General features: G+C 44.0%; 1 protein-coding gene across 2 annotated transcripts in view; it reads left to right on the plus strand.

Annotated features, from left to right (window-relative positions):
- The window catches only part of CAPN6 (calpain 6), a 67870-nt gene extending 45485 nt beyond the window's left edge, over positions 1–22385 (plus strand). For both annotated transcript variants that reach the window (XM_032996149.2, XM_032996148.2), the window contains exons 8-14: positions 2437–2514; positions 3744–3939; positions 7129–7251; positions 8561–8763; positions 9421–9542; positions 16602–16738; positions 18875–22385. In XM_032996149.2, the coding sequence (XP_032852040.2) occupies positions 2437–2514; positions 3744–3939; positions 7129–7251; positions 8561–8763; positions 9421–9542; positions 16602–16738; positions 18875–19057 (1042 nt within the window). In that variant the 3' untranslated portion in view covers positions 19058–22385. The remainder of the gene's footprint in view (positions 1–2436; positions 2515–3743; positions 3940–7128; positions 7252–8560; positions 8764–9420; positions 9543–16601; positions 16739–18874) is intronic.
- The last annotated feature ends 5138 nt before the right edge of the window (positions 22386–27523 follow it).

The raw sequence follows: 27523 nt of genomic DNA on the forward strand, positions 1-27523 counted from the left end.
TGAAAAATGCTGTAAAATTGACACATTTGTGATTTCTTGAATTATTTTCTAATGAATTCTAATGTGGGCCATGAGTTTAGCAGGCACCCCTACAGAGACAGAAATGATTGCTGGAGGGAATGTATTCCATTACTGGCAATTTACACATGAAAAACATTTAGCCAGAATGTTACAGTTCAATACTGTGCTTACCAGCCACTGTTAGCATTTAATAAATAATAAGTGCAGAGTATTTGACAGTGTCCCACATGACATCCTTGTCTCTAAATTGGAGAGACATGGATTTGATGGATGGACCACTCAGTGGGTAAGGAATTGGCTGGTTGGTTGCAAAGAGTTGCGGTCTACAGCTTGATGTCCAAGAGGAGAGCAGTGACAAGTGCTGTTCCTCAGGGGTCGGTGTTGGACCCGATGCTGTTTAACATCTTTGTTGGTGACACGGACAGTGGGACCGAGCGCACCCTCAGCAAGTTTGCCAGGGACACCGAGCTGTGTGGTGGGTGACACGCTGAGGGCGGGGATGGCATCCCGAGGGACCTGGGCAGGCTGGAGAGGGGGGGGCCGGGCAAACCTCATGGGGTTCAGCAAGGCCAAGGGCAAGGTCCTGCCCGTGGGTCGGGGCAATCCCCAGCACAAACCCAGGCTGGGCCCTCGAGGAGTGGCTGGAGAACAGCCCCAAGGAGAGGGACTGGGGGGGTTGGTGGGGGGAAAACTGCCCGTGAGCCAGCACCGTGGGCTCGCAGCCCAGAACCCACCCGTGCCCTGGGCTGCAGCCAGAGCAGGGGGGGCAGCAGGGCCAGGGAGGGGATTGTCCCCCTCTGCTCCGCTCTGGGGAGACCCCCCTGCAGTGCTGGGGCCAGCTCGGGGGCCCCCAACAGCAGAAGGACAAGGAGCTGCTCGAGCGGGGCCAGAGGAGGCCACGAAGATGCTGGGGGGGCTGGAGCAGCTCCCCTGGGGGGCCGGGCTGAGAGAGTTGGGGGGGTTCAGCCTGGAGAAGAGAAGGCTCCGGGGAGACCTTCGAGCAGCCTCCCAGGGCTTAAAGGGGGGACAGGAGAGGTGGGGAGGGACTCTGGATCAGGGGGTGGGGGTAGGACAAGGGGGGACTGTTTTAAACTGCCAGAGGGCAGATTTAGATGAGATCTAAGGCAGAAATCCTTCCCTGTGCGGGGGGTGAGGCGCTGGCCCAGGGTGCCCAGAGCAGCTGTGGCTGCCCCCTCCCTGGAAGGGTTCAAGGCCAGGTTGGACGGGGCTGGGAGCACCCTGGGCTGGGGGAAGGGGGCCCTGCCTGGGGCAGGGGGGTTGGAACTGGATGATTTTTAAGGTCCTTTCCAACCCAAAGCATTCTTTGATTCCATGATTCTAGTAACCCAGTGGATAATAGTGCAATGATTTTAACAGCAGCATATTAAGTTTTTATCTTCCATACTGTAACTAGCAAAAATCTATTACTGTCAAAGATTTTGTTTCAGGTGAAATGCGAAGAATATGCAGAACTGCTACTGTGTCTTATTTAACTTAAGCCCTTGTGGTTCCCCACTAGCCCTTGTCTTGGCACAGCTGCCACTCATTCCAGTGCAAGCACTGAGGAGTCTGAGGTTGGCCTATGGTTTTTGGCCAACAGAATTAAATTGAGAATTTCCAAATAGGTTAAGAAAAAGTCTGTTACAGCAAACAGCCTCCCTTCCCTCCTGCCAGCCACCTTCAACTTTATCCTCCAAGTACTTCTGGAAAGGGAGTGAGGAACTGTGACTCTATTTGTTTGATGTAACACATTAGGGAAGGGGCTCGTGCTGTCCTTTATCACATTGTCTGATTCAATCATCAGACTGCTTGCACTGAGGATCCTGTGCTCCCCTGCAGTCAGTGGAAAGAGGCAGGTGCCTCCAGGGGACAATAGAGAGCACGTAACCTATATGCTAATGCAGGCAATGAAGTGTCTGTGCAGTGTAGTGTTACTCTGGAAACTGGACACCAGGCTCCTCCTGCAGCAGTTTCTTCTCAAAGGCTCCCTGGGGAAATCCCAGACCTCAGGCCTGTTTTATTTAAGGAGATTGAAAGACAAAGATAATACTCTGGTCTAAGTGAAGTGCTCAGTAAGGTCCTGAGGAGGAAAACCAGGTTTCTTTTGAAGGGCTTTCAGGGAATGCAGTCAATCTCATATGGTCTTCCAAACCAGCTGTTTAATTGTCCTAAGGGAGGGCATGAATAAAGTTTTGCTCTAGTTATGCCAATTTTCCATTCATATTTCTTTTTTAGTAGTTTTCAAATCAATTATTGTTTTAAAACTCCTCCTGTAGGCCCCACGCTTTCTTTCTGGATATCATCTGTCCTTTCAGTACTCTGATGTTACCTTTATAACAAAGGACCATGAGAGAATTTCACTTGCATTTTTTTTCGATATGAGACTATTTAATGTATTTAATTTTTGCATTTTAGTTCTGAGGAATGGAAGAAAGTCAGTGATTCAGAACGTAAGAGCTTGGGACTCACTCTTGAGAATGATGGAGAGTTCTGGTGAGTGGGAATCATGTGAAGGGTTTGGAGATACTGGCTACATGGAGTAATTGACATCAAAGGTGTTAAATGATAGAATTAAAAACAACTTTCCCAAATGGATAAGATTATCCAGTCCTGGCATAAGGTCTGTTTCTTTTTAAACTCTCAAGGGATGACAGAGAAGAACAGAAAAAATTAATTAAAAACTAGTAGAACAAAATTAGTAGCTCTTAGTAAATATAAGTTTCAAACACTCTCAAAATTTGTTATCTATATTTAGGACATTCACTCAGAATCCAAGACAACACATGTCCTGGTTTACATGACAGGATGCCAAATATTGAACACAGTCAGTCCTGTTTACTGACTACTGTGCCTATCTGTAGGATTTCTAGGTCAACCATGGCTGAGGTATCTGTAAATACAATTACAACCAGTGAATGTTGGTATTTATCAGTGTTTTCCAGCATGGGCACAAGAAGTATTCATTCTTTACAGAATCTCTAGGACTCCAATAATTTTGACTCTGCTTAAAGTTTAGACACGCTGAGGCAGTCCAGCAACTTCTTCAGTGGATCATCAATATTTCATCAAGTGTGTTGGTAGGGCTCAGTATGAAAAGTCTCGTTTGCTTGGCTTTGTCAGAACTGGCAACTGGAAGCCAGCTGTAGGGTTTGGTTCTAGGCAGTTAATAAGCCAGGACATCATGGTAGTTCAGAGATCCCAAGTTGTTAGAGGAGGTGAATGTTTTTTAACTGCTCTGCAGTCCAGTCTGTCACTTCAGCAGTCACAGGTTACAGCATTAAGATGGTGCTAAATAAAAGGTACGTCCAGAGTACAGAGGTTTGAGTCATGCACACAGACAGATGTAGCTATAAGGACCATAATAATGAGGAGTGAGTAGTGCTTTGGTTGCAGGGAATCTCTTTTGCCTTTGTAAAATATATGTTAACAAGTCCAGCCTGGTGGATACAGCCTATCCTTTAGGCTTAGGTGCTGCAACAGAACAAATCCAGAGCTGACCAAACACACTGAAGTGATATTTCTCTAGATTAAGTTCTAAGATAATGTGATTGTGGCTTCACAAGTATTTCCACATGGAGAGCTTTCCAGTGAATCAGTTTGTCCTCTGGACAGCTGAGCAATGCCTCCTCTTGAATTACTGGAAGAGTTCATGTGTTATTTTGGCTCTTTGCGTGAGTATCACTGTTTACTTATCATTACTTTCCTGGTGTCCCATGGAATAGGATGACGTTTGAGGACTGGTGTAAGAATTTCACTGATGTAGACATCTGCCGGATTGTGAATACCTCCTACTTCAGTATCCACAAGACCTGGGAGAAGAAAATGATGCATGGGGCTTGGGCTAAGAATTCAGAGCCCCTACTAAATCGCTCTGGTGGATGCTTTGATAACAAAGAGACCTTCCTTCAGAATCCCCAGGTGGGAATCCCTGTATTTTGCGAGGTATTAAACTGTATCCATGTTAGCTAGGGCTTCTGAAGTATCCACCTCATTTAGGAGTTGGGAGTGACTACTTTGCAGAAATCTCATTGCCCATGCCTATCCTTTGGGAGTATGCTGGTTCACTGCATGTGTCAGTGATTTCTGTGAAATCTTTCAGAAAAGTTTATGTATTTGTTTAAGACTGATCATGTTTGGGGCTGATGAGTCAGACACACCAGGATTAGTAAAGTCCTGCCTGGGCTTCTTTCAGTTTCCCAATTGTAAAAAGGCAGCAAGTCTGATTTTTCTAATGACAGAACTCCATTCACTTAACACCCTTAAACCACCTGAGGATTTAGTCCACTCTATTTAGTTAGTGTCCCTTTGCATTAATCGAAGATTTTGAAAGTATCCAGTCTCTTCCCCAAGTTCACCCTCTCTGATCAGCATTACAGAATTTTCCTTGTCTCATCCTAGCTGGTAAATTTCAAGCTTTTCAGTTTATCTGTTCATCTAGCCTTACTCCATTTCTCACCTTCCTGCCCTTCTCAGGGCACATTTTCATCCCAGTGCATGCAAATTCAGGCATTTATAACTTCCATTACTGTCAATGAGATCTGGGCACTTAATGCTTTAGTTATTACTTTGAAAACTGACCTTTCTGTTCTTTTGTAATTCACCACATACTTCAGATTAATTAAAGATGTTCTTGTGTCTGCTTCTCTGCACCTGTGTGGGAGGTTTCTGCACCCCTCAACTTTCATAGCAGGATATTGGAGAAGCTGAGCCTTTGCTGTTCAGATTATGAGTGAATCTCAAACTCCCAGTTTATCCTGTCATATAGGTGTGGACTGAGAAGCAGTTCTTCAATGCTCTGTCTTTTGTCAGTGCCTCATTTCCAGATAGTGATTTTATTCAGATATTCCCCTGTATGCTTCTGGATGTATTCCAAGTGCTTGTCTGGGTCTCATTTGTAAGTGTTTAGCTGCCACAGAGAACAAAATATACATGTTACGGTTGACTGCAATGCCTGATGCAATAGAAGTCCTTTTTATTCTAGTTTTATCTCTAGGCTAGTTGATTAAAAGGCTCTTAATAGCAGTGCTGGAATACATTTTATATTTGCTTAGGGCTGTTATAAACTACTGTGGCACATACTACCGCAGTCTAGAGATGAATTCTGTCTGTTCTCCCTGAATGGAATGCCTGACACTGAGGCCTCCTGTGAAGTTTGTCTGTACAGAGAGGGATTGTGGCACTTCCAGTCCCTTTAAAATAGGGGAATTTAAGCCAAATATAAGTGCATTCCTACAGCCACCTGCTAATTTCCAGATTGTTACCCCTTAGGACAGCTGAAATGTCATCAGATCAAAGATCATCACAGTTGCATACCTCTCATCAGACCAAAAGAACTCTCTTGCACTCCCACAGTTCCCCTTCCACACCTCCATTTGCCCTGGAATAAGCTAGGCTATCTGACAAGGTAACACTGCATATGGTTCAACAGGGACAAGAATTAAAATGTGCTTTACTAGGTGTTGCTGCGTGTTTATATCTCACATTTTAGATTCTCTCTGCAGAGGCTCTTTACAACCCATAGGACTCTCTTCAGGGTCCTGTGCTTTCCTCTGCCGCAATGTTGATGCAGCACACAAATAAGAGTACAAAGAATCATTGAATTTGTACCAAAAAAACAACCAGCCCAGAATAACAAGCAGTAGTTCTGTAGGAGGCCAGTCTGGACTGTAAATACTGTGAACAACTAATGAAGCCCAGAGGCTTGGGAAGGTATTGATTTTCTTTCCAATACTGCTGTGCTTCAGCCAGCTCTGCTAGAGGTTGGTGTTTCCTCCATGTGGGTGTGACACTGCCTGAAGCAGTGAGGGTCAGGGATGAGAAATGGGATGGTGCCTTACTCTGCAGAGCTCTAACCACAGAGGGGTGTGATGTCATTACAGGAGATCGTTCCACAACAGTAACCAAGGAAATCTCAGTATCTACCTCAGAGCAGAACTCAATGAGGATTTGCTTTTTAGCAGCTCTTGGAGGAACAGGGAAAGGGGAATTGAAATACTGATGATATTCCTCTCCATGCTGTCAGACAATTTTGGCATAGATCAGAATGTGTGGTACACATAGTACCCAGCTGTGCACCACTGCAGTTTTATGCTTTTATTTGTTTGCTTCGCATTTAAAGATTTTTGAGGATGGAAGAATATAGCATCTGACTGAGCTTGGCGTATGTAGTGTCCTTTTCCCCTCCACTGGTTCTGACAACTCAGATTTTCCCACTGTATGCATGAAAGGATCAAAACGTAAAGGATTCTCTAATAGTGAACAAATTTGAGTGTTTAATTCTTTTTCATATAAAAAAACCCCACCTATCTGACCCTTTTTGTCTACTGAAAGGGTACGTACTTACTCGTGAACTGGTCTTAATAATGTAAGCAATTAAAATCTGATTTATTGAGATGGGAACTGCTGCCTAAACTTGAAATAAATTCCTTTGGTCTTAAACCCAAGTTGATTCAAGTTTGGATGAAAGATTTGCATGTTAAAGATGCAGGAGTCCTTCTTAGCCCTTTTTACTGGATATTCCTAAGACTTCCAGGAAAACTGAGAAAGTCCAAAATTAGCATTCCTGTCATTATTATATACATTGTAGGTGCAGAATGAAGTTGTGGGTTTGGGGTTTTTTTAACTAAGATTTAGAAGATTCCTTCATTTGCAGGTCCTGTATAAAGATGTTTGAAATTTACAGGCTCTGTCTAAATATTCAAGTTAAAAGAAGAACAAAAAACTATCAAAGACCCCACCTGTCTGTTTGGTTTATTTTTTGATCTCATTCCTGATTTATATATAACTAAACAAAACTTAATCTTTTGTCTTTTGCCTTCATAGGAGATGTTCTCTTTTGCTGCCTCAACACTTATTTTGTAATACTGTCTCACACTGTCCTTTATGTGAATTATTGGTTTCAGTGTCTCTGATACTTTTGGTTTAAAGATCCTTATTATTAGCATTTGTTTTTAGCTGAGAATTGCTAGGAATGTCTGTTATATGGAGAACTCTCCTCCCACCCCAAAGTGTGTTTTCATTTGCCTCCTTTGTGTGCAGTACTTCCCTGGTGATGGCTTTATCCTCAGTATCTTAAGGCATTTCTAACAGCTTGCCCTCTTCTCCTAGTACGTCTTTGATGTTAAGAAGACTGAGGACAAAGTGTTGGTCTCATTACAACAGGAGGATCGCCGCAAGTACAAGAAAGAAGGGAAAGGAGACAGCATCCCAATTGGCTTTGAAATATTCAAGGTAGGCAGCCATCTGCACTCCTGATTCAGAGTTTGTTCAGCAGTCCTGCTTCATCCTGGCAGTGAGATCTTTGGCAGATAGAGGCATGAGTATCATGGTGGGGTCTGGCTCTCATCTCAACATGAGCTTTGCATGTGTACTGTACTCAGTCACCAGAGCTGACATTAGACAGACTATTTGCACTAAATAGAGTTTGAATTGAACTAAATTCAATTTAAACTAAAGGAACATAATTCATTTTTCCCTATTGCAAAAGTATTTTAAGTGTTTTTCCTACCCCAAGCTTTGAAGAGAAAGACAAAAAAATATTACGATTGAAACATGGAGGTTTTTTTTCTCCTTCTCACTGGAAGTTCCTGCCTCCATTTCATTGGCAAATACAGCCAAGTGAATGAATTTGAAAAGTCTGCAGTTTTTCTTTTGCCACTCAGAAAGAAGAGTCAGGAATGTTTTCAAAAGCTAGAGTAGTGAGTAGGAAATGAGCATATGTGAAAAGGAACCAAAGGGATCCCAAACAGTAATCTAATTGCACTCCCAGGGCAAATTGAGTAAAATGAAAACATATGAACTGAAACATAGGAAGAAAGCAAGAGAAAAAACTATGCATCTGCTTTTTCACTGAGGATCAGAATTATCATCTGTTACTATAGCTAGTGGGATGACACTTGAGTCTATGGCCTTATCCTAAGAAATAGTCAGTTTTTAACAGTCAGAGCTGCTGATATCTGCATCACACCTATTCATTTGACAATCGCCTGCTAACCATAGATACTGAAAAGTGTCGTTAGAGAAAGCAGCATAATTTACCTTACCTTGTTCATGTCTGTATATCTAATTTGGAAAGGCTTGGAGAAGAAAATCACTTCTTCAGAAAAGTATCAATGCTTTATCTTTATTTCTGTTCAATAATTTTTCTATTTCAGAAGTGTTCTAACCCACCAGGCTAACACATCGTGACTAAAGGCCTTTGGAAGACCATGGCCTAAATTATCTGAAGACAAAAGAGAAAATAATATAGGGCTGTCTTTGCCCCCAGGAGCTGCTGAAGAAATAGATTTAAATTTTAACTGTGCTCTGGCAAATATCAGTTCTCCGAAGAGGACGTTAATAGTTAAGCACAGCTTCGAGGCTCAGAACAAAGCATAAACCATAAATTTAGGGGGTGAAAAACCATTTTCCAAACCATTTGCCTTTACTGCACATCATCTTTTTTGCCCATGAAAGGCTGTGTGATGTGCAGAGAACATCCTGCCTGTTCGCTCTTGATATCCCTCCTTGCATTAATCCCTATACTGCTCTGTGGCTGTAGGTGGAGGATAACAGAAACTATCGACTACACAAGCTGACTGTGCAGGAGAGAGTGGCCACATCTCTGTACATCAACACACGCACTGTGTTCTTGAAGAGGATCCTTAAGCAAGGCCGCTACATCCTGATCCCAACCACATACCATCCTGGCATTGTTACAAAATTTATCCTGAGACTCTTCACAGATGTGCCATCAAAACTCAGGTAGGCTGCACTCACAGCTACATGAGATCTTTCCTTGCCCACATTGGCTGCACCTCCTTGGAAATGATTGCCTGGTTGCCCTCAACTGTCCCTGACTCACTTGCTCATGTAGCTCCAGAACTAGGCCCTTGAGATGGTCAAGGTCCCCTCCAAGAATGCCCAAATAGCTCACTGGGATTTGTGAATGGTCAGGACATTTTTACATAAGAAGCTAGTGGACAATCCAGTTTTGGTCTTTTGGCTTTTTTACTTGCCTCCAGTTCCAGGTCAGAACACTGAGCACTGGTGCTTACTGTTACAGTTGATATTGTTTATTTTTTTCACCATTTCCTTTGACACCAGTGGTTGTCTGCATGGGCAAAACTAGTGTTTCATGAAATCAGGCCTGCTGAATTTTTTTCTTGCTTCAATACTATTTTCCATGACTTAAAGTGAGCTTTTTTCCACCACTTTTGCTGCCGTGTGAAGGATGACACACATTTGGTTTACTTCTCTTTGCTCTGTTTTCATAAGCCTGTCATTTCTGTACCACAATCTTCCAAAACGGTAGGTGAGGGAAGAGTACAAATCTTACATCCTGAAAATGCCAGATTTCCACAACCGTTGATTTTTTGCTTGACATATGTTGCTTCAATTGCTTTTCCCATGATTTTTCAGGGAGCTGAAGGCAGATAAACCTAAAATGACATGTTGGAGTCTTCTTTGCGGCTATCCACGCAGAGTCACCCAAATCAAAGTTTACTCTGCAGAGGGTTTACAGAAGCAAGACAGATCAGGTGGTAAGTGTAAAACAAGCCTGAAAGAGTGGAAGGGGCTTCATCAGTCCTTTAAATATGATCTCAGTTGATATGTAAGCTGTCAGAAATTATCCAAACTAACTGAAGATTTATGGGATTTTTTTCCAGCACGTTGTAAAATCTGCTCAAAAGGAGAGATCAGATGAATCAGATGATGCAAACCAGCAAGAGTTGTGTGTCATCTGTGCTGGTCCAGATGGGCAGGAGTATCCAGACCCTCCTGAAAAGCTTTTGGTGGGGATTAGTAAGTTCACCTTTCAGGGTTATGTGTTTTCTAAATGGAAAATACCCAGGGAGAGAGCTGAATTGCAGAGACTCATGTAGTGTATTATACACTTAGCTCAGCAATGTCATTCACAGCCTTCAGAGCACTTTGTTCTTCATTACCACAAGCTTAATAGCACTTCAGGGAGGAAATTATGGTTTTCAACAACCATTTTCAGCTGGGTAAACTAGGACAGGGAGAGGTTAAATGACTTGTACAGGATTGTGTATCTACATGTCAAAGAAAGTGTCCTGAAGGACACTAAAATGTCTTTCTGGCACCTGATGTTGACAGTTAAATAGGAGACTTGTCCAGTTGTCATTTGCTTCCTCATTTTCTACTCCTCTCGGTCTGTTGGCCTTCGTTTTCCATGACCGGTGCAATAGAAAAAAGTAGACACATCCAGCACTGAGTGGTGGGTAGGGAGAAAGCAAAGGAGCAGAGATACTGTGGTGAAATTGGAACAGGAAACTAAAGAGGTTCCTGAAACATCTGCTGTGTTTGCTCCATACAACTCTTCAGCTCTCTTCAGTTTAAGATGTGGAGCTCAGTTGCATTAACTTCTCGTGGTAGAAAAGGCATTAGACTGAGACCTGTAGTACAGTTCATCATCAGTCTCACAAAGCAGCTGTAAAATTTCTCCCACCAGCTGGCTACAGTTTTATTCCAGTCCCCTTTTCATAGTTTTTCCTGGCACCCACTGAGCGGTGACTGAATGTACTTTTCACTGTGAAAGCCACTTTCTGTTAAGTGTGGTTGTCTCTTCAGGGGACAGGAATGCTGGAGGGAAGAGATATAGAAAATGGATTCAATTCATTTTTCTTGGTATTTTTCTTGAAAACAGGAGCCACAAACACCTCAGTCAAGCAAGCAGTATAGCTCCATGTTCTCAGCAATGCAGAATGGATAGTGAGACTGAAGAGGCTACATGTGACAAGAATAGTAGAGCAGTGCATTGAAAAGAGGCAGTATGGTCTTGTTCTTGCCCTGGGAAGGACATTTTAATTTTTAAGGATTTTTTTTTTTGTTGTTTTTTTTTTCTCCTTTTAAAATTCCTTAAACATTTTTCTTTAACACTCCCTGCTGTAAAGCAATAAAAGCCAATTCTCCACCCCCAGCATTTCACAGTCCTTAGCACAATTAGGGCCTTGACAAGATCATTAAAAACAATTGCCTGCAGCTGCCAAAGATCAGGCTTGAGCTCAGAGAGCGTTGTGGGATTTGGTGCATTGTGACAGGCTCTAGGGAATACACAAATAGGACTTTCAACCAATGTGTAATAAATATTCTAACTACAGCATAGCCTAAATACCTTTAGGAATCAGTGCTACCACTCGTGGTCAGGTTGAGTTGATGCATCTTCTTCCACTTTGATTTCAGCATCCAGTGTTGGGCTGCTGATTACCCTGACAGAGCTGAAAAGGTAACCTATTGTGGAAATGACTACCTATAGGAAATGAAGTCACAGATATTCTGTTTAAACCCAAGCAAAACTTCTGCTTGATTATTTTATCTGATGAAAAAATGCATAATTGGGTCAAGTGATACTATTTGTGAATTAGTATTGAATTCATCAAGTGGCTGAAAAAAAATCAGTCATTGTCAATTTTTTTCTGAAGTGTTTCCATTTCCCTGTGTGAAACATGTAATTTTTAAATTAATCAAAAACATAAGAGGATTTGAACACAAAACCTAAATGAATCTTATTGTTTGACTTTGAATAAAACTTCACCAAAAAAGTTAAAATATTTTCCTTTTGTAACAACATAAAGCTTTCAGTAAAAGCCTTTGTCTCTCCAAATCTCATCCATACAGTGGGCACTGGAGGAGGGCTGAGTTACTTCACTTCAGTAGCTTCCCCATTATCTTGAATTCTGCTGTGAAATCCCTTTTTGAATCTTTCTTTATTAGCCTTTTTTTTCCTATAGGTATCTCCAACTCACAGAGTACATTCATTGACTGACTTGCAGAATGCCATATCTTGCAGCAGCGAGTGTGTAAATAAAAAAAAAGCATGAAACCAAATGTGCACTGCTAACATTTGTGCTGCACAGTAAAATCAAGCTGTGCAATAACACAGATAACGCCCATAACTGGCACTCTGCCTTCTAAGGGCACCTCGCTGGGAAATTTGGCAAAGTTCCTGATTGATACTAGAGTCCATTTTTGGTAACATAAAAGGCTGGGTATGGTGCGTGTTTCTCACATTTGTTTTTTTTTTTTTCTTTTTTTTGGTAGATTAAAAGAATGGATATAGAAATTCCATGAGGCACACTGTCTGGCTGGATTGTAAACTTACACTTAGAAAGTAATGTGTCCAGGGACATTAAATATCCCATATTCTAAGACTGCTTTGTAATACTGCCACAAAAGAATGCAACTCCTTGTCATCTCTCATCTCCTCTCTGGCTTCTCTGGATCCATGTCTGGACCCTCTCCCATGCTTATCTCGAGGAGAAATAGCAGCCAGGCATTTGAAAAGGACCAGCTTTCTCAGAAGTGAGTTTAGACCTCAAAGTCACACGGGCTGTTACCGAAATACCAGCCTTACCTGCTGCTCCTGCAGCATTTCCTGATGTGAACTAGATTTAAAAGTCAACAGCAGCCTCCTTTCTAATTAACAGAGATGAGGGAAGAGGCCACACAGCAATTGCCATTGGGAGTGACAAGTAGAGGTTTCCTTTCAGATTAGGCACAGTCAATATGTTTATTCAAGTAGAAGATACATAGATTAAGTCGTTGTGTTTGCCTGCTGCTAAGAGAATCTTACACAGGTTACTAATTTTCTGGTGTGAATGTCACTGGCAACTTGATCTATGTGAACTGCAGTGTCTGATTAGCCCCACTGCATTTCACAAGGGTTTCCTGACTTCTTCTTCACCTTCTGATCTGCAGCATTTCAGCTCTAAAGCTGCTGCTTTTCTTATGTTCAGTCTCTGTCATCTGTCAGCTGCATTCTGCCTCATCCAGCCACCTGCCTGGTTTGTCACTATCATCCCTTAGCATAGAGAGAAGCCAAAGCTTGATAATAAAGGAGGAGGTTATGATTCATTCAGAAGCTTCTGACAACTGAAACATGGCATTACATCTCTGTGACAGACTGTCCTGAAAACATCAGGATGTCTCTATACTCTGACGCTGGGATATGCACTTGTAGAAAGTAAGAGCAGCCTGAACAGAGACAGCTTTTTTTGATAGAACTAGGATAAAGAGATTTTAGACTTGAATACACTGTTCTTGACATAAGCTCATCACTGTCATTTGAGAGTTGTGCTTAGCTCAAATTTCTGAGCAACTACTTAAACAATAGTGGAAGAGAATAAAGATTGCATAACAAGTGCACACCTGGCCTGGCTCAGGAGCTGCTTGCCATCAGAACCCTGCTACCTGGTTGTTTAATCTGTTTTAAATGTTTATTGGAAAGCTCCATCATGCTGCTGTCTTTGATCCATTGTCCTGTCTGGAAAAAAATAATGAATGGTTTGCTGTTGTCAAGAATAGTGGATAAATCTAGCTGCCCAGACTCAGTTCTGAACGCGTACAGGCTGCTTCTCTTGGAAGTACCTCTCGCTGAGTTAGCTTGTTCTGAAGTCGATCCAGCTATCTGTGAGCCAAGTGCAGGGCCAGGTTTGCAAGAAGATGAAGCACTGTGTGCTTAGAGATTTTCTCTCTCGTTCCCAAGTCTGTTTTAAAAATTGTTCTCACTACTCTGTCACACTCTTTTCCCAAGAGCTTATCTTTGAGAACAAATCACCTTTTGCATTTTTAAGTCTTCCCACTGAAATTCCATGTTGAATTTGCATGCTCAATTGCCATTCACCACTTCTTTTCTAGACTAGGTATTGTGATCCCTAGTATGTGACACACCCGGTAAGCAGAGTTGCCTTGAGAGCAGTCTGAGAAATAAAAGGAAGGAGGAGGCAAAAAGCAGCTGGAAAAATATCCAGTCAAAGCATGAGAAGGGAAGCAACGAGAAAATGGAGCAAAGATGGGGGAGGATTTACTGATGTCAGTGGAAAGACTCCCTTTTATTATCTGTATTGCAGGAGAAGTTAAGAGGTATCACATGAGCAAAGACTCAACTGCAAAAGGCAAAACAACCTGTTGTAATTCCCAAGGCAGTGCTTGTGTCTCTGCACTGTGTCTGCTCTGGCCTGTGCCTTTTTCCAGTGACTGAGTTTGTCATAGCTCTCCATATACCAGTAAGAGTGGTCTAGCTGGAGAAGAGTGGAAATGTCTCAGAGAACTCCTTCTCAAGAACGCTTTCTAGAAAGCCTTTTGTTTTGGTACCGTGCTGAATGATGTAGATGTTAGATCCTCAGTGCAATTCTCAAAAAAAAAAAAAAAAGTTAGTCTTAGACTACTGTGCATAGATTCTTTAAGCCTTAGAAATGTCATTACTGTTCAAGTGTTTCTGGCTGTTACAGATTTCAACTTTTTCCTTTGTGCTATTCTTTCATACAACTTCCCAATCCAACAGCATGGCCGTAGGACTGAGATACAACAGCTGTTTGTACACAGTATGGTGTTCAGGGCATAGCTTGTGTGTGCCTGAGAACTGAACCCAGTCCTCCTTCCACTGCCAGAGCAGTTGCCAGAGTAGCAGCTCCAGTTGTTTGAATTCCCAGCTCATGACGAGTACTAGGGTGTTGCTTTTCCACATTAGTAGCCCTTTCTACTCTAAATGAACCAGGCCCAGAGCTGCAAAGAACTGGGCCAGCTGTAGCTGAGAACGGCCCTGGTCTCATCCCACATGTGCAGCTCTCCTATTTCTTTCTTTTGTTCTGAAATTGGAGCCAGTCCTCCTAATATAACTGACCATTCAGCAATGCCATCATGAGGTCACGTGTGCCTTTCATGTTCCTCTTCTACCTCTTTTTTCCTAGCTCTTTCTGAGAATTTGAATGTTTCTTTCCAATGCTAGCTTTCCTTTTCCTTTCACTTAGAAAGTCCCTTCATTAACAGCTGCCTGGCCCAGCAGATAGGCCAGTTACCTCTTTAAACTCAGTGTCCTTTCCCCACCCCTTCTTACGCCCTTTATCTCTTAATTACTGTTAATAATCAGATGTTGCTTCGCTCTTTGCCTTTGGCCAAAGTAGTTGACATCATTTCTTGTAAGACCCCATTTTATTCAGATCCATTTTCCAAATCTCTTTGCAAAGGGGGGAGCTTTTCCATCACTGATTACACAGCATGGTGCCGCCCCGTGCCCCAGAGCTAAATCCACACATTCAGTGACACAGAAAGTAATTGCCTATCAGAAAAGCAAGTACATTGCTACCTGCTATAGAAAGTGTGAGATGTTGTCAGGGTAACAGGCCTACTGCATTTCTGGCCAGGTGAAATCATAGTGCAGCAAACAGAAAAATTGGTTTCTTTCTCATAAGTGGAAGTAGCTCCTTCTGTTTTGGATGTAGCTGTTATGTGATTTGTTTGCGTGAGATGTTGGTATCCATTCCTGCAAATGAGTGATGTGTTTGAGGAAAAATGAATTGTTAAAAAATGAAAGCTGCCTTACAATTATGCTGTCTTACGGATCTCATTCCAGTGGTGGCATTTTCAAGTAGATGGTGACAAAATGTAAGAAATGATGACGAGTCTGACTTACATACATTCATTGGGTTTATTTAAAATCCATAGATAAAAAGTAGGTGTGGAAAAACAGGTATGCTGTCATTAATAGGAATGGACAGAAATAGTTGTGTTGAAATAAAAAAATGGTATTGCCTGTGTTTTATTAAAAGTTAATTAGACAGTGGAACAGATCGTTCTATTTGAGGATAAAGACTGGTGTTTGAAAGTTGATTCTTGCTCCCTATTGGAATGAAAAGAAAAATATCAACATTTATAACAAAGTAAAAATGTTCAGTGTAAAAACAACAAAGCATTTCTAGAATGTTGAATAATCTCAGTGGGTTATGTATGATTAAAGTGAAATTCAAAACATTAACCAGGACCTGTAATAGATACAAACATGTTGTGGTAACATAAACTTTAAAATTACATCAATCCAAATGATCGAACTGAAGAAACTGTCTCACGTTCATGGAAAGGAAATGAGAAACTAGGGAGGATTTGCTTTGACGGTTTCCCACAGAAAACTTTGTTGAAACCAGTGCACTCCTACAAAATGTTTTTGCATTTTGACAATATTTTACTTTCTGGAAGAGAAACTGCTTCTTGAAAACTACCTCCTAACACTAATACCCCTACTAGAATACAGTAGGCAGCACTTTGAAGCTAGGCAGTCTAAAGGTGGGCACCGAGATGTGCATTCAGTGCCCTGAAACCACTTCTGTGCAGTTCCTGTCCTTGGCCTCCATAGCCATTGTGGATGATGAACAGTTTTTACCTTGCATTTTGGCCTGGGCGCCCAGAACTACATACCAGATTGCATGCACACAGATGCATTTTGGATCTGACAGCTAGAGCAGTGTCAGGGAGCTTAGAGTGTCACTTTGAAGACTTTCTGTTAGATGAGCCAGGAGGATGCACAGCAAGGGAATGTGGACAGATTGCAGTCCTGGTCTAGGAGTGAGCTGGTTTCACAGCAGCTGGTGGTTGGTTTCCAGTTCTGAGCATCCAGTTGTTACAAGAATGAGATTTTTCACCTCTGCTGGTGATGGGCAGCTAGCAGGGGACGTGATGTGCCCTGTTCCTGTGCTCAGTAGCAGTGGTGCTGCCGGGCACAGGAGGGGATTGCTTCTGCTGGGTTTTTGGGTAGGTCTCGGCTGCCATTCTGTGTCCTAATAGCCGTGCTACTGATTGTGTTTTAGGAGCAGATCCCTACGTGCTTATCAAGTGCGAGAACCAAAACATGCGCTCCCCTGTGCAACACGATACGACCAGTGCCATCTTTGACACACAAGTGATTTTCTACAGAAAGAACATCGACAGTCCTGTCATTGTCCAGGTGAGACAAGCCATGAAGGGTGGGCTGCCAGAAGCAGGTAGCAGCACACAACAGCATCACTGGGCTTGCTGTGTGTTAACTTTTTCCTTCCTATGACTGGTACCTGGGACAGAAGTGTGAGAACCTCTGCTTTCCTTACTGGGCCAAGCCTGGAGCTCTTCAGCTCTTCCACTGACTCCCTAGTCTAGGTCTCTTCTGTAAAATAGCAACTGATGACACTTAGAGATCAGAAGGCATATTTCATTCCAAAGCTTTGAAGGAATATACAGAATTACCTTTTGTCTTATTTGGTACCTGATGAAACAGAGACAAAGGAAAAACAAGTGTTGTCCAGAGCCAGTGTTTAAAATAAAACCAAAATTAAAGCTGCTATTAAGAAGTTTTTCACCTTGAATTCCAGTCCTGTGGGAACTAGACCACAATGTTTACCTCAGCACTGGGTAGAGAAACAGAGCTTGGTATTTAGATAAGACAGTCCAGGAAAAATTTGAGAGAGTGGAACGGCATTTCAGTTTGATAAACATAGTTGTTTAATGTTAGACAGATACTAAGGACTATGTCTTCTTCATCTGTGTTGGGAGATCGTACAACGAATCTGTGAATCAATTCACTGTGGCATGTAAGTGCCAGAAATTGAAATAGCTTTATAGCACTGTGTTGCAAGAAGAGATACATTTCTGACTTTTTGCTGCCTAATGCAGTGCTGGTGCATAGTACTCCTGTGCCACAGCACTCCTCTGAACTAGTAGGTATATTCTACAAATATTATAAACCAGAAGGAGGATGATAGTAGTGTTATCCCCCAAACCACAGACTATAGTTACGTGTTAGAGGGAATGATACAACAGCTGATGGAATATGGTCTGTGTTCTTGGCATGTGCAGGATTGCCTAATCCTTAGTAAAGATTGGATTTACATGTGGGGGACCTCACCCTGTATCTCTGCAGTATGCAGCTATCCTGGTTTCAGCTGGGATAGAGTTAATTTTCTTCCTAGTAGCTGGTACAGTGCTGTGTTTTGGATTTAGTGTGAGAGTAATGTTGATAACACACTGATGTTTTACTTGTTGATATGTAGAACTTATCCTAAGTTAAGGATTTTTCAGTTTCCCATGCTCTGCCAGCGGGCAGGTGTGCCAGAAGCTGGGGGGGAGCAAGGCCAGGAGAGCTGACCCAAACTAGCTAAGGGGATATTCTGTACCATAGGACATCATGCTCAGTGTAGAAACCGGGGGGAGTTGGCTGGGAGGGGCAGGTTGCTGCTCAGGCAGCAGGCAGGGAGTAATTGCACTGTGCATCACTTGTCTTCTTGTGGGCTTTATTTCTCTCTTTTTGTTACATTTGTTTTCATTGCTATTATTACTATTATATTTTAAAATTATTTTTAACTTTAGTTATTAAACTGTTCTTACCTCAACCCACAAGTTTTACTTTGTTTTTCAACTCCCCTGCCTGTCTCACTGGGAGGGGGTAAGGACTGAGCGAGTGGCTGCATGGTGCTTAGCTGCTGGCTGGGGTTAAACCACGACAGCAGCTCAAACACTTTGACTTTTCCAGGATAACTGGAAGTTAGACACTAAGGAGCTTCACAGACCAAACAGAGACTGGCATGTGAGACCAGCAGCAAAACCCACTATTAACACCATTTCAGTCGCTGCTTGCTCTACGCCCAACCCCATGCTGAGTAGTAGCAAAGGACATGTCCAAGGACTCCAGAACTCCTGCTGTCCCTTGGTCTAGCAGTGTGGACCTGGCTCTGACACAGTCAGAGGAGAAGCACTGGGACACTGCAGAGGTGAGCACAAGCAGGCAGAGCGGCACAGACAGGCTGACGGCATGTAGCATAAACTGATGAGCATAAACAGGTAATTTTTATTCCTCTTCTAGGCAGGCTGTGACCTAGAAAGCAAAAAGCTTCATTTAGCTCCTTATTTGCGTAGTGTATGTAAATCAGCATGCAAATCCAGAATCTCCCACATGCTCTCTAGACAATTAGCTAAATTTAGATGTACGCCCCCTCCTCACTACTTTTTCAAGGGGTTAATGGGGGTGACGCTCCTCCAGCACAACCCTTTCAAGTGGAGTGTGAGAGAAGCACTGCTTCATCTGATTTTATTTCTGTTCCCTTGTCTCTAGGTCTGGAACAGCAACGTCTTGTGCGACCAGTTCCTCGGACAGGCGGTGCTGGCAGCTTCACCCAGTGACCCCAGAGAAGAGCAGACTCTGCAGCTCCGAGGGAGAGGCAGCCGAGAAGCAGCGGAGGTGCCAGGTCACATCACCATCAAGGTTTTTTCCAGCGATGACCTCGTGGAGCTATGAATACCAAAGCCCCGCAGAGCCAGACAGAGCTGTCACCTCGCAGCAGGGGGGCTTGTCTGTGCTTTCTGTGTGAATGACTCGGGAGCAAAGGTTGCACATAATCATAATCGCTTTAAAAAGAAAAAGCCCTCTAACTCTCTCCATTATCATGGATAACGGGGAGAGAGGCTTTTAAAGAGGGAAAAAATACATATTTATACATATATATGTTCATGATACAGCAAATACAGTAGAAGAGGGGCCAAACTAAACATTAGCAGATAAGCTCATTAAGGTGTGACCATCTTCCACAGCAGCATCTTTCAGGAGCTCACGGCATGTAAGCTGGAAACACACGTGACTGTTCTCACAGGTCCCCAGCATCCATCCTCGTTGGTGGGACTGGATGCAGGCAGGAATGGCTGCATCTCCTTGGTCACGTAGCAGCAGGCTGGGGGGGTGGCAAGCACCAGGTGGATCCCCATGGCTCAGTCCCTTGTTCACTGCCAGGCGGTATTTGGGAGGGGGATTATTTTTAACCTTTGATTGGAATTTTTTCCCCCATATAGGCATATAAAATTCTTAATGAAGTTCATTGCTATTGCTACAGATCAGATGTTTCTGTTCCTTGGCAAAAATGTCTTGTCTCAGGGAGTTCAATCACAGGTCATAGCCTAAAGACCAGGCATGCCAGCACAACGTTAAAATAGAAGGGCAGGTCTTGCAGTGCCTATTTGGACACCACAGCAAATAAGAGTTTTCCCTGCAAAAGGCTCTCTGATTGACTTTCTTATTCTTCTATTCTCCACCTCAGGCTGATGACTCACAAGTTGATATCTCTGGCCAGGAGATGGGCACCTCACAATTCAGCTGTGGTTTTGCTCAGAGGACAAATTCAGTAATGGGAGCCTCCTTGCTAAGGAGGCTTTGCCTAATCCACATGATGCTAAAAATGGAATAACACTCCTTTTGCTTCATTAGATGTGATGGGTAGCACCAAACTGAAAGAGGACAAGGATGGGTTTGTAAAACAAAGATGCTGTGCCCTGGCAGGTATTGGGTTTCACTCTTGAAATTTTGCATCGATTTATTGCTGACAAAGCTGATGTCTTCAATGATATTAACTTGGGTATAATGGAGGACAGGTATCGTTCTACATTTCCTTCAAAGCAGGGTTCCAGTACAAACTTTCTTTTAACTGTTGTGTACAGCCTGATGGCAGGGTTTCCTCCTAGCAGACATTTCTGTGTTGTCAAGCTGTGCAGTGATTCTGGCAGCCTAAGAGAGGCTCATTGTGTTAGACCTCTAAGAAATAGATTTTATACGGTTGCAAATTCTGGTCTTGAAAGTGAAGCTAAAGGATGACTATTCTGCCTTTTGTACAGACGGGAAATTTGGATTTCTATGTGCCTCTTAACCACTTCAGCCATTTTGTGCAATTTTTGTAGTTCATAAAATGGCCCTCAGTAGCCTTAATGTTTTCACAAAAGGTTTTGGAGTCTCCTCAGGGCTCCAAAAGGATCGTTGCTGTGGTAGGAAAATGCTTTTTCTGACATGTTGGAGAGGGAACACAAGGCTGTGAATGACATTATACTGCCATCAGCTTAGTTGCACGTACCAAACACCTAAATCCAGCTCTCCTTTTAAATAGCTTGGGCTCAAGCCATTTTGCATGCAGAACATTTGTCAGATGCGAACTACATGCAGTTGACAGCTCCACAGGCAAGCATAATTATTTTCTGTAAACTTGTAAGTTCAGAGTTGCTTACTCTTAGATATGTTTGTAAACTGCAATTCTTTTAAAAACGCATGAACTTTCTCATATGGACCAGAGCTCAGGCAAACCAAACAGGGAACTGCAAGTCAGTCTGGGCTGTCCTAGTCCTGCACCAAGACCTGTTTGCTTTGCTTTTCCTCACACACTATTTTATGCTGTGGTAGCTGCTTCTCAGGGCTAAAACACATTGGCACACCTTCACCATACGGGTGGAGAGCACCTTGCTGGAGTTCCAGCGTTGGTTAAAGCCCCACACTGCAACGCGTAGGGCAGCAATAACCCCCTTTTCAGATAGGCTTTTCTCCAGGGGCTGTTCCTTATGAGGTGGGTGCAGTAAGGAGGGGTTGGCTTGGCCAGCTGCTTGATTTGGGTCAGCGTTTAGCCTGAAAAAGGTTCCTCTCGGAGATGGCACCCAGCACAGCCAGTCTGCCTTCCCTTCTGTGAACCGAGGCAGCCGGCAGCAGACTGGAGGCTTGTGCCTCCCTGCCCCAGTACTTGCCTGATTTGAGAGCTTGCCTGAGCTCAGCAAGGGCACAAAGCCATCTCACCTCCAAGCTGGAGAGGGGAGTCCCTTGGCTGTTTCCTTTGAGCTCCACAGCCCTGGTCTCCAGCTTCCAGCACTGCCACCCCATGTCAGCATCTGTGTAAGGGTCATCCCCAGCGTCAGCGGGGCAGGCGGAGCTTGACCAGCAATTCTTTGTCATGTACAGCCTGATAAGGAGGGAAATCAGGGTGGAGCGGGTAAAGATGATGATTTTTAGGCCTTGATAATTATGTCAGCTCAAGACATTCCCACAGTTTGTCCCTGTGGTATGAGGCCCTTTGAACACTGGTGCTGGCCAGGCTGGAAATGGAGCTCTGTTGCTCTCTCAGCGTTGCCCTGAGGGTATCGCAGTCCAGTGCTGGTAGCTGGGGGAGGCTCAGGCATGCAAAGACCAAGCATAATGTCTGCACCTCTGCATTTATTAGTTTTTGGAAGGAGTTGGAGCAGGCAGGATTTTCCCATCAGCAGGAGCTGATCCAGCCTGGGTACAGGACTGGCTGTGCTGATGTACAGAGGCTTCTGGCTTCTCCTTCCACTCAGGCACGTGGGAGATGGGAGCGATCCTTGGCGAAGCCAAGGCAAGAGCAGGTTGAAAGGGGCTTACACTGCTGCCTGCTCCCTGCAAGGGAGCCCAGGCTGGGCAGGGGACGGTGCCCGCTGCTCTGCGGGCTCTTTCTCTTGTACATCTTGCCATGCACTGAAAGCAAAGCCAGCGCTGTGGGGTTTTGGCACACAGGGGAGCTAAATGTGGTATCTTTGAGATAAGAGGATTGCCTTTTCAAACAGACCCAGGAATTTAAGATCAAATGTTACCAGAGCTGGGCAGCTTTTTTTAACAATTAATGATAACTTGTGGGAAAATTGTTTTCTTGTGGGGGACTGCATTTATGTACGTACGTGGGCCACCTTCAGCAGAGAGTTTTGGCCCCAGAAAATTAAAACAGAGGGAAATAGTTGGAAAATGTTTCACTTCAACCTTTCTTTACTTTTCAATATGAAATGACCGAAATAAAAGGCTAACAAAGAAATAAATGTGTTCAGTAATTTCTGAAATGAAACAGTTTGTTTCAGATACGAGAAGTCATTCTGGGATGACCCCAAATGACATTTTTCAGCTTGCTCCAGAAGAATAATGTATCTATCACAGCTGCTCACTGAAAAGTTCTCCCCCCTGCCTTTTACTTCACAGCTGCTCCCTACTTTCCCCCGATGAGTTCCCAGCTTATCATGGTCTCCATCATACTGTAGCCTTCCTTGCTCTCCCTCACGCTGAGGAAGACCAAGCCCCAGGTCTGGGGACTCGTCCTGTCCCTGTCTGCACAACATCAGCGTCTCAACAGTCTTGTTAGATTTTACAGTGTCATTTGGACCCACTCGGCCCCAGGCAGAGTGCTATTTATGTTTACTCAAAATGCTCCTGATTTTAGTGAAGTTTAGCCCAGTTTTTGACCTCTGCTATGTTCCCATTCCCTTTCCCTCCTCCTTCCACCAGGATGAGCTCTGTGAATCCCCGCTCTCCCCCCCGCCCCCCCCCAGTTAGGCTTAGGCTGATGCTCATTTGTCTCCTCAGGCACACCAGACCAGCCACCTCTGCAGGGAATAATGGACTGACTTTGCTGAGCACAGCAGACAGCAGTGCTTTCGGGGCTAGAAGAGCTCCACTCCGCCCATGTTTTTGCCGTTTGCCTCAAATAAACCCTCACTGTTTTGAATTCTCATTCTAGGATGGCTGCAGGGTAGACAGATAGCCTGACGGCCGCACCATCACCTCCTGGGGTGCAGAGGATGGTCCCAGATGTTTATGGTGAGCAACCAGAACTGTAGCTTCCAGCCAGCATTTGTGAGTGTTATCGTCTCCTGCAAGTTCGGGGGAAAACAACTGACTCCGCTCGTACTCCTAGGTCAGTACTGCTCCTGTCGGCAATGGGTTATGGCGGTTGAACATCTTTTTTTACTCCAAAGGAGTCAGCGTTAAGCCTGGTGTGCTTCCTTCGCGTTTCTCCTGCCCATCCCAGGACCACCATGCTGGCAAGGGCTTGGGTGTGGGAGCCGCTGTGCTGGGAAAAGCATCCCGCGGCTCAGTTGGGTCTTCAACTGGTGCGAGCTGCTCCCACGGGCGCGCAGCCTGGGCAGGCAGCAGGAGCGGGCGCCCACGCGTGTTGGGGAGCCGCCTCGCGGGGAAGGGCGCCAAACCGGAGCCTCGAGCGCCGGACCCCGCGGCTCCGGAGCCGAATCCGGCGTGGCGCTGCCTGTGACCTGCTGCCTGTCCTGTCCGTCCCCTCGGCGCGACAACCACACGCGTGTCCGTCGCGTCGCGTCGCGTCGCGTCGCGCCCCCGCGGTTTTCCCGCGCCAACCCGCCGCCGTGAGCGCGCGGCGCCGCTGGGGGGCGCCCGCGCCCCGCTCGCGGCACTGCCGCCGGCAGCGGCGGGAAGGGGGGGCGGCCGCCATTTTCCCCGTGTGGGCTGGCGCGGCGGCGCGGCGGGAAGGGTTCGGCGACGCGCGGGGCGGCGGTGAGGGGGTGAGTGGCGCGTCCGTGGCGGGAGAGGGCTGTGGCGTCATGGCGGGGGTCGGGGGAGAGGGGAGCCTTCTCTGTAACGGTGTGACGCTCTTCTCTCTCCCCCCCGCCATGTATTCTACATACGTGTGTCTGTAAAGCACATACGCAGAGCTGAGTGATCTCTGACTCTTGTGCGACAACATGCTGACATATATATAGTATAACTAGCGTGTATTATATTTATAGAAAGATCTCTGTTTATGTAAAATAGATAAAAATAGGTAGTATAAAATATAGATGGCTAGCGGGAGGGAACATTATTTAAGGGTCTCTCTGTGTGCACACATACACATGTATGTATATATTCTATCACACATAGCATCATAGAACACCAGGTTGGAAGGGACCTCAAAGATCACCTGCTCCAGCCTTTCTGGCAAAAGCTCAGTCTAGACAAGATGGCCCAGCACTCTGTCCAGCCAAATCTTCCAAGTGCCCCGTGTTGGGGAATCCACCACTTCCCTGGGGAGATTATTCCAGTTGCTGATTGTTCTCATTGTGAAAAATTTTCCTCTTTTGGCCAAGCAGAATCTCCCCCCGAGTAACTTGTACCCTTCACTTCTTTTCCATGGGACTGTTTTAAAAAGGGAGTCTCTATCTGCTTTGTAGCCACCCTTTAAATACTGGAACATGGTGATAAGGTCTCCCCTAAACCTTCTCAAAGATGAACAAAGCCAGTTCTCTCAGCCTTTCCTCACATGTCAGGCTTCCCAGTCCCCTGATCATCTTTGTGGTCCTTCTCTGGACCTTCTCTAGCCTGGCTACAGCTTTTCTGTATATCAGGGACCAAAGCTGAACATGGTATTCCAGGTATGGCCTGACAAGCGCTGAGTAGATTGGGATAATGACTTCTTTATTTCTTCTGGTGATGCCCTTGTTGATGCAGCCCAGCACCCCATTGGCTTTCTTCACCACAGCAGCACATTGATCACTCATTTTGATCTTAGTGACCCCCAGGTTCCTGTCAGCAGAACTGCTCCCCAGTCAGGTAGATCCCAGCCTGTGCTACACTCCTGGGTTATGCTTTCCCAGGTACAAGAACTTGTTGAATTTCATATGGTTCTTGTTAGCCCACTCTTCTAGCCCATTCAGGTCTTCCTGCAGGGTGACTCTCCCTTCCAAAGTGTCCACTTCCCCACTCCATTTGGTATCATCAGGCCACTTCATCAGGCTACACTTGAGCCCATCATCCAGATCACTTGTGAAGACATTAAACAGCGTTGGGCCCAGTGTCGATCCCTGGGGGACCCCACTTGTGGCAGGTTGCCAGTTTGAAGAGGAGCTGTTCACCACCACCCCTGAGTGTGGCCGGCCAGGCAGTTCCCCATTCCCTGCACAGACTCTTGTCTAGGCTGTAACACACCGGTTTCTCTGGGAGGAGGCTGTGGGGAACCATATCAAAAATCTTGGAGAAATCCAAGTAGACAGTGTCCAACACTCACCCTACATCAGCTGAGTAGCTTATGTTGTTGTAAAGGCGATCAGGTTTGCCAAGCATGATTTGCCCTTGGTGAATCTGTGCTGGCTTTTCCCAATCACGTGTTTCACTTAACTTGGGGCAGCTCCCAGGATTCTTTCCAGAACTTTCCCAGGGGCTGAAGTAAGGCTGATGGGCATGTGATTTCCTGGACCCTCCTTTAAGCCTTTTTTGTAGCTGGGGGTGACATTAGCCTTCTTCCAGTCTTCTGGGACATCCCCCGATCTCCATGATTTCTCAAAGATTAAGGAGGGCGGCCTCGCAATGTCAGCCAGATCTCTTAACACCCTTGGGTGGTATTGTCAGGACGACAATGTAGCTAGAGTGTATGTTACACAATTAGGTAAGAGTCTCTTTATATAAGGGTCTATCTCTTTCATATGTCTTTGTATATACATATATAACATGCACGGATAGTGAGAGATAAAGTGCTCTATAGCTGAGTTGCTCACAGGCTCTTTCCTGTGTATAAAAAAATACATAACACTTATGTACACACACATAGCTCTATCTACATATATAAATATATTAAAAACATATGGATGGAGATGATAGTTGTATAAGGGCCAGTGTATATATACATAGAATATAGAGTTAAGTATCTGTATAAGGAGTGGTCTGTGTCTGTGTGTGTATGTATATATATACACGTATACTAAAATATTTCTATGTACATATCTAAACCTATCAATTTAACTACGTATAAAAGGGAGAGGGTTACACAGTTATAGAAGGGTGTCTCTTTCTCCTGGTCCCTCCCATATATAGGGGCCCTCTGAGCTCAAACCACGACATTTTTTTTTATATATAGTTGGAATTATATGAAAGGTTCTGTGTGCGTGTGTGTTTGTGTGCCCATGCATGCACACGTGTAAAAGATATACAGCATATAATTTATAGAAGATACCATATATGAGTATACACTGTGTAATATATAGTATGCACCATTTATAGAAGTGTCTCTGTATATATATATAAAATATATACTATATAATATATAGATGGCTAAGAAGGAAGCATTGTATAAGAGGCTATGGCTCGAGAGAGTTATATGGGGAGGGTGTGCATGCGCATGGGTGCATGTGGGTGTGCGCACACACACATACGTGTAAAATGTATAAACTGTGTAATCGGTACTATATATAGCCAGGGAGAGAGTGTATGTTAGCTAGTTACATGGCTCTGTCTTTAGTGGGCATGTGTATTCATATGCATACTGTATTGTGTATGGCTGTGAGAGATACAGTGTTCAGTAGTTACAGCAGGGGCTCTCTCTCCCCCCCCCCCCGTATGTACACACATGTATAGCTAGAGCCCTTCCTGTACCTACCCCACACTTTCACGCTGGCTCCCTGCCGGTGTTAGGCGTGTGTGTGCTCACGCCTGTGTGCAGGCACATCTCCCCTGCCCCAGGCCCACCCTGCGGCTCATTCTTTCTTGCTTGAGGCTATATGCAGTATAGAATGCATGTATGTCTGCAGCGCTGTAACACACTCGCTAGCTATGAATATAATTATATAGTACATTGTGTGTGTATATATTTGATACATTTGCATACACCTTCCCATCTAATGCTCCCTGGTTCTTTATCAATGTATTTATATTATGTACATATTTTATAACTGCATTTATATATGTATAGTATGTAGTGTGTTACACAGTTATAGACGTGCCTCTATGTGTATATACACATTCATATAATACATACAAATATGTCAATGGAGAGATAATTATATAGTTATATGAGGGTCTCTATTCTATATATAAAAATACTATATTGCCATACTGTAATACTATTTATACACAGAGAGCACATCACTGACATGGTCTGTCTATATACTATATCGTATATTTTATGAATATGTAGGTAGGCACATAGATTATGTATATGTATAGCTATACATGTGTATATACATATATAGAAATATATCGCTATACTATACATACTTATGGTATATACTATATCATGCATATAAAGTGTTATATAGTTCTAAGGGTCTCACTGTATTTGTGTGTACACATATGAAATGTATGTTTAGATCACTAGGGAGAGAGCATAAGGTTTTCTATATAGATGTGTGTATATATATGTCAGTATATATGTCTAGTTATAAAATTATATCTATATAT

The sequence above is a fragment of the Tyto alba genome, unplaced genomic scaffold (genome assembly GCF_018691265.1).
Source record: "Tyto alba isolate M040663 unplaced genomic scaffold, T.alba_DEE_v4.0 Super-Scaffold_5, whole genome shotgun sequence".
Taxonomy (NCBI): domain Eukaryota; kingdom Metazoa; phylum Chordata; class Aves; order Strigiformes; family Tytonidae; genus Tyto; species Tyto alba.